Raw genomic sequence first — 7,500 nt, 5'->3', positions numbered from 1 at the left:
GAGAAGGCCAGGCCCAGGTTCATGCCATGGATGGTCACCAGTGTGCCACCCTCCGGAGGTCCCGCCACTGGGGTCACCTGCACGGGAAAAAACAAAGAGCAAAAGGTCAAATCTGGAACGATATGTATACAGTACAAATACATACTGTAGTGTACATCCACACAGCAAACCACAAAGCTACTAAGAGACGCGTCATTTCCTGTCTTCAAACACAGCCGTTGTGGAGAACGCCGCGTTTCTACGGACGAGCGGTTCAGAACAGCGGTTCTGTGAGGTTTTTCAGTCACCGCGGCGAGGCCTCCACTCACAAGGCTAATGGAACCTTCACCATAACTCACAAATAGCAGTGATGTCATCATGCGTCTCACATTCCAGTACACAAAAAAACGCAGAACTCCCACACACATATCTTTAAAAAAAAAAAAATAAAATAAAAAAACAGGACGGTCTTTTATTTTTTTATCGACACCCACTCGCACTGTGCTGTATAAGTTATGTTTTAATAAAAAGCTATGAAAAGAACTTCCCTAAACATTAAATGGGAGGGTACATTAACATTCTGGATACCCGCCTGGTGTAAAAAGCTGCTGCTGTTGCCATGGACGATAAATCTAACAAGAGGCCATATTAGTGCTTAGTGCAGCGCACCTTCTCATAAAATACAATATGGCCGCCCAGCATGACCTTGGCTCTGGGTGGCATGGTGCCTTCTGTGCTGCAGAGCCCAACAAGGACCAGACCTGGCTGCCTTCCAGCTCTCAGAACAGGAGAGGAGGGGAGAGGAGAACGGAGAGGAGAGGAGGGGAGAGGAGAGGAGAGGAGAGGAGAGGAGAATAGAAGAGAGGGGAAGAGAGGAGAGGAGGGGAGGGGGGGGGAGAGGAGAGGAGAATAGAAGAGAGGGGAAGAGAGGAGAGGAGAGGAGAGGAGAGGAGAGGGGAGGGGAGGAGAGGAGTAGAGAAAGAGGAGAAGACCGAGACAATGAGACGAGAGAGGAGCAGGAGGGAGGGAGGGAGGGAGGGAGGCAAGGAGGGAGGGAGGGAGGGGGAAGCCAGCACCCCCTGGGCGGGAGTCACAAGCGCTGTGTACACAATCAATACACCATTACTGGGCACGCAAGCAGAAGTAAAACCAACAAGAGGCAGCCAGCATTTTAAAACCGCGGCCCCGCTTACTGAGCCACAAACCCCCGCTGACATGACAGCAAGGCTGGGGCTCTCTCCTCTCCTCTCCGCTCTCCTCTCGTCCATCCATCCCATCCCTCCCTGTCCCTCCCTCTGAGCTGTGCCCACTAGTGCATTGTACTAGCCCAGTGGGACGTCTGCATTGTAATCTAGATTTAGTGGACATTAATTGCTCTGGATGTAAAGTAAGTGTGTCACTGCACTGCCTGAGGGTCTGAATACATGAATCTTTTATTGCTGCTTGGGCATGCAGGGGTATGAAAAGAGGGGGTGGCGAAGGGGGGGGGACACAGGGAGAGGAGAGGGGACGACTGGCTAAATATATACACGTCAGGCGATGGCTGCAGCGATTCGAATAGACTTAGGGATGCTTACATAAGCAATGGGAGGGAGTCTAGAGAGAGAGAAAGAGAGAGAGAGAGAGGGGGAGGCAGATACGTCGAAGAATGGATTCTGAGTGGCACTCGAGAACGGGTGGCAGCCAATGGTGGGAGAGATGACAGGTGATGACACTGGCCTCTAGTGACAGAGCTCCACATCCCAGTTCCTCCTGCTAAAAAGCGTGTGAGACCTCCGCCCCCCTACCCAGAGGCTGCAATAGAACTCTTCCCAGTTCCCACGAGACAGGCCGGACACGGGATATGACTTTAATCCATGCATGAAACCCGTTGCTTTGAGCGGGGGGAGGAGGGGGGGGTCATTGAGAGAAAAAGCTTTCATTTCATCAGGGGGGGATGACCAGAGTTATCACTTTGTGTGACCGTGTGACTTCAAAGCCCCTCGTGATGTGCTTTTGGAGTCCAGAGAAGAGACTCTTGAGAAGAGCCTCCTTGTCCGGCCCTGGAGCGGTCTGAGACTGCTCACTAACAATGGGGACCATATCCACAGCGCCCCCTAGCGGCTGACTCCGAACCTGCAGGTTAACATCACATGGTCATCAACTCCTGACTGACCGAAAGGCAGGCTGGGGCGTCAGGCTCATCTAGAGAGTAGAGTGGTGTGTGAGAGAGAAGAGATTTATGTCTCCCGAGCTCCATCCTTCCTCTCTTCTCTCCCTCTCTTCTATCTTCTCTCGCTCCCCTCAGGCGAGGTGACACACACTCCACAGGCGCCTGTTTGTCTTAACGCCGCACGAGGAAGAAGAAGGACGCCCCATTGGTCAAGCACGCGCTCCCCCCTCCCCCCCCCCCAGGTCCACCGCCCCCATACTCACCCACCCACCCACCCACCCATCATGCCACGCTCTCTGTGTAATCCTTTTAAGAGGAGCGGCCCTGCCTGTCGGGCTTTGTCACCCTGTCAATGGAGGGTAATTCCCAGAAAACACACTCTCTTCTCAAGCCCCCCCAAAAATACCCCCCCCCCCCTAGGGATCTGAAGGCCGGGGTGCTGGGGATGTGTGTGCTGACTACCACATTCTTAGACATGCTGGTGGATTTGGCAAGTGGAAGAAGAAGCATTAAGGGGGGTGAGGTGACCTACATTATGAAAAACCAGAGGATCTATACGCTCTAATCCTCCCTGCGAGAACCTTGGAGAGAGAGAGGCCTTTCTTAAGGAGATAATCCTCAGCAAGGGGGCGCCAGCTAGCCTGACACCCCCCACCACACAAGGGAGGAAGGGAGGGAGGGATGGAGAGAGAGAGACAGAGAGGGAATGAGGGAGAGACAGAGACAGAGAGAGAGAGAGAGAGGCTGAGAGACTGAGCTAGAGAGACAGAGACAGAGACAGACACAGAGAGAGAGAGACAGAGAGACTGAGCTAGAGAGACAGAGGGCCCTATTATGCACTTCTTAACTTGCCGTCTTAAGTCTTAATTAAGACGCACCGCCAGGTTAAGACCTACCGCCACCCTTATTATGCGCTTCATACGCGCTACCGCAGCCGGTTCTTAAAGGGAATGGCACCTGGCACGCTGATTGGGTTGATTGAGAAGACGCCCAAAACACACCCATGACTAATTTCTGGGCTTAGCGCCGGGTTTTAGGCGCCCACTACCGCACGCATAATAGCAAAGTGGCCTTGACCACGCCTCCACGTCTTACGTTTAGATCTACCGCCTCGTCTTATTGCTTAAGACTTATGAAGTGCATAATAGGGCCCAGAGAGACTGAGCTAAAGAGACAGAGACAGAGACTGACACAGACACAGAGAGAGACAGAAAGACACAGAGAAGGAGAGAGAGAGAGAGAGATAGAGAGAGAGAGAAAGACAGTGCCCGAGACAGAGAGACACAGCGAGACAACGAGACAGAAACGCCCCATGTGAACAGCCTGGAGATTGCTGGCCAATGTTTATTTATTCAGCTGAAGTAATGGTGGGGAAAGCAGTGCTGAGGCAGCTTATAGCCAAACTCAACAGAGGCTGTAAAAAGCAATCTGTGCTACAGTAGCTGCAGGGTGAGTTAGAGCGTCTGAGGCTCTCCCCACGACATTAGAATGACATTATACCCGACAGGATACCGACTGGGCTGGCTTACAGATGGAGGCTTTCAACTTGGTGGATCACCGGGAAAAGGACCCTGCTTCTCCCTCCTTCATCCTTCACACACACCGTATACCGGGTTCTAAGTGAAACTTAACGACTACACACGGTTTCGGAAGCGTCTGAATACAGAACCGACCTAATTATTTATACGCTCGCCGTCATTTTTTTTACGGGGCCCCCGGTTCGGCTAAGCACCGAGACTTTCAGTCTTTTTGGTCTTTTCCGTCTTTCAAAGGTAGTTCAAGCGTGTCAGATTTCATTGTGACTAGCCTTTAATGGGCTTGGTAAACCCCACTTATCACTTGTTTCCTCTGTGAACAAACTACATCCTAAATAGTTTATTGGTCTCTTAAATGTCTTGTAGCCTCCTGCCGAGAGATATAGCTGGTGATGAAAAGGAGATTTGCAGACGCAGAAGCCGGGGAGAACTAGAAAAATAAATGAGGAGACGAAAACAGCAGAGAAGAGAGAGGAATGCTCTGTTCTTCCGGAAGGTTGTGTTTGTGGATGAGTGAGTTTCTCCTGTGCAAATAGACTTGTTTCTCCACCTGGGGTGGTGGGATGGGGTGGATGCTGTGTTTACTGTGTGGAGAGGAGGGGGCATCTATCAGGGCAACATGACTTATTCAGTAGCTCTCTCACACAGGGGTGTGTGTGTGTGTGTGCATGTGTGCATGCGTGCGTGCGTGTGTGTGTGCGTATGTGAGTGTGTGTGTGTGTGCGAGTGCAAGTGCGTGTGTATGTGTGTGTGTGCGTGTGTGTGTGTGTGTGTGTGTGTGTTTGGTGCCTATAATGCCTCGCTTGGTTGAGCAACGCTTTGTTCTGCCTGGCAGTGTCTGGGTGGAAATGAAGCGCTGAGCACAGAGGTGTATCAGGGTCAGGTGAGAGAGCTCTCTACGCTTTACTGGCTGACAGTGCCATCATCCCTCTGGTGTATGTGTGTGTGTGTGTGTCTGTGAACCCCTCCCCGTCCTCCCTGCCCCGTCCTCCCCACCCATGACAGATTTCCCATGATGCCTCTCAAGAGCTGTCTCATTCCCGGCTTTGTTTGATGTCATTCCCTCTCCTCTTAGAGAGGGGGGCTTATATCGGTTTAATATTAATGCTTTGTGGTGGGAGGCGCCATGGCACTTAATAGAAACATTAATTATTCAGGAGGCGCGTCTTCTGGTTGGCACATCTACTAATGTCTATGTATGTATACAAATCAGCTCAGGATTGGGACTTTGGTAAATACAGTGAAAACAAAATATACACTATTAATGCATTCAGCCCACAGGGGAACGTGTAGCTCTCTAACCAATTCAAATGATTTGGGAGAGAGAGAGGGGGGAGGGGGGAGTCGGTCAGAGAGGACAACTCATACAGCACAAGAGGAAAAGAATGGAATTAAACAAGTTCAAGAACTGTAAAAAAAAAAAAAAAGAAGTTAAAGAAAAAAAGAAATGCTAGCTTGTCTTCTCGCCTCTGGAGGCAGCAAAGTGTGTGGAGTGTATCATTGTGTGTGTGTGTGTGTGTGTGAGTGTGTGTGCACGTGTATGTGTGTGTGTATATGGTGTCTGTCTCTGTGTATGTGTGTGTGTGTGTGTGTGTGTATGTGTGCGCGTGTATGTGTGTGTGTGTGTGTGTGCGTGTGCACATGCCCGTCTCCTACACAGTATAAATCAATGCGGTGTGTTCATGTGCCAGTTGTATTGTATAACAGGGCTGAGCTCTGACTCCCCACAGGGGCTCCTGCACTCCTCTTCCACTCCTCTTCCACTCCTCTCCTCCTCTCCTCTCCTTTTCTCTCTGCTCGGCGTTCTCTTTTTTTCCCCCAGACTTCATTTCTCTTCCTCCCACCTCTCCTCACCTCTCGCGACCTCTCCATACTTCTTCCTCTCTCGTTCTCTAACCGTCTCCGCTCCTCTCTTTTTTCATTTTTTCCCCTCTTCTCCATCCCCCTGCTTCCTCCATCCCTAGTGAGGGATGGCCGCGTGGGCTTGGAGAGTGGCCGTGGTTCATCACCTGCTGTAGGGCACGCATGACGCTAATGAACACCCCGCTCTGTGAGGTAGGTGTGTCATAGGGGGTGGGTTAGGGGCTATACACAAACACACACGCACGCGCACACAACACACACACACGCACACAAACACACACACACACACACACACACACACCAGGGTTTCCGTTAACCGGTAATTCCCGGACATTGTCCGGTAAAATTTATTGAAGTCCGACAAAATGAAAACTCGTCGGACATTTATGTCCGGTGAAAATAATTCCCTCTAAGCACAATTTGAATACAATTCGCTAAAGTTCACATTCTGATTCCTTCTATTTTAAAAAAGACGAATATATAGGCTATGTATTTCTTTTATTATTATATGATTTGACACCGGCATGATGATGACTCCTAATGTGTAGGCTGCCTATGCGAAACAGCGGTTGTTTCCGGTGTGCGCTATAACTCGTGCACAATCGAGTCGAGGCAGAGAGGAGGATAGCGATGTTTCTCTCTGTGATAGTGTGATTATGCAAGCCTTTTCTGAAAGGGATGAGAACCCGATTGTTTCAGCTTCTCCCAGGGAGAAAGTGGTAGAGTTACCATCCTCCCCGAGTCCTACCATACCATCCGCTGACAGCCTATCTCTCCCGGTAACCGGCGAGCGATTGCGTGTCGCTCAAGTAGCTGATCAGTCATTAAACAAATGTTTTTTACATGCAGCTAGTGAGGAATCTGAAATAGGGGGCAACGTAGTTTATTTCCTTAACGATGGGATATTAATGCGTAAATGGTCTCCTCCTAATGCAAATGGTTGTGAGTGGAATACTGTAAAACAAGTGGTTGTGCCTGTGGGTTATAGACAACAGGTGTTATCTGTAGCACATGAGAGCCAGTGGTCAGGACATTTAGGTATAACTAAAACTTATCAGCTGATATTGAAACATTTCTTTTGGCCCGGACTGAAGGCGGATGTTGCCAAGCACTGCCGCTGTTGCCATACTTGTCAGATGGCGGGTAAGCCTAATCAATCCATTCCACCCGCACCATTGCATCCCATTCCTGCTATAGGGGAGCCATTTGAACGTGTAATAATTGATTGTGTTGGACCTTTGCCTAGGACTAAAAGTGGAAGTCAGTATTTGCTCACTACTATGTGCGCTGCTACTCGTTTTCCCGAAGCTGTTCGGTTGCGTAACATATCAGCTAAACGAAATGCGTTCCCAACCAGCGAGACCTGGTTATAGAAATGACGTTGTTTTATTGATAAAAAAAGGGTCAAACTGGAAAGAGAAAATAGAAAACTCACATTAATCCCAAACAATTTAACAAACTTCAGTTAACGTAATGTGGAGTCCGTTCATTGATCGATGCTGTCTGTTCAGTTCCCAGAGGCGCCCGTTCAGCGCTGGACATATAGCGCGCATGCGAATCATGTTATATTATTATATATTATATAGCTCGCATCTAATCGTATCGGATGAGAAATAGACATTAAATGGCATATATAGGCCGCTACACAACAGTAATCACCGCGACAAACAGCTATATTAGATTTGGAAAAAAAAAAATATAATTTTGAAAAAAAATATTTTTATTATATTTTAATATGTCCGGAATATATCACGTTTGTCCGGTAAATCGAAATCTTCCCGGACACGATGTCCGGCGGCAATTTTTTCTAACGGAAACCCTGACACACACACACACACTGCTGTCTCGGTCTCAGCTATCACGGCCCGACATGCTGGGAGCATAATAGGGTTACACAAGACCGTAACTTCATTTACTAAAATGACTCAGAGTCTAGAGAGAGAGAGAGAGAGAGAAAGAGAGAGAAAGAGA

At 49.2% G+C, this 7,500-nt stretch overlaps 1 protein-coding gene across 1 annotated transcript in view; it reads right to left on the bottom strand.

Moving 5' to 3' along the window:
* plxna2 (plexin A2) overlaps positions 1–7,500 on the bottom strand; it is a gene marked incomplete at both ends in the record, with an annotated part of 124,186 nt that overhangs the window by 55,801 nt on the left and 60,885 nt on the right. The window contains 1 exon segment of the mRNA XM_080535099.1: positions 1–77. This exon segment is cut by the window's left edge and continues 75 nt beyond it. Coding sequence (XP_080391225.1) covers positions 1–77 — 77 coding nt within the window.

Source organism: Nansenia antarctica, assembly GCF_963989245.1.
Source record: "Nansenia antarctica genome assembly, chromosome: 6".
Taxonomy (NCBI): domain Eukaryota; kingdom Metazoa; phylum Chordata; class Actinopteri; order Argentiniformes; family Microstomatidae; genus Nansenia; species Nansenia antarctica.
Note: the sequence above shows the minus strand (reverse complement) of the source record. Positions and strands in the feature narration are given on the sequence as shown.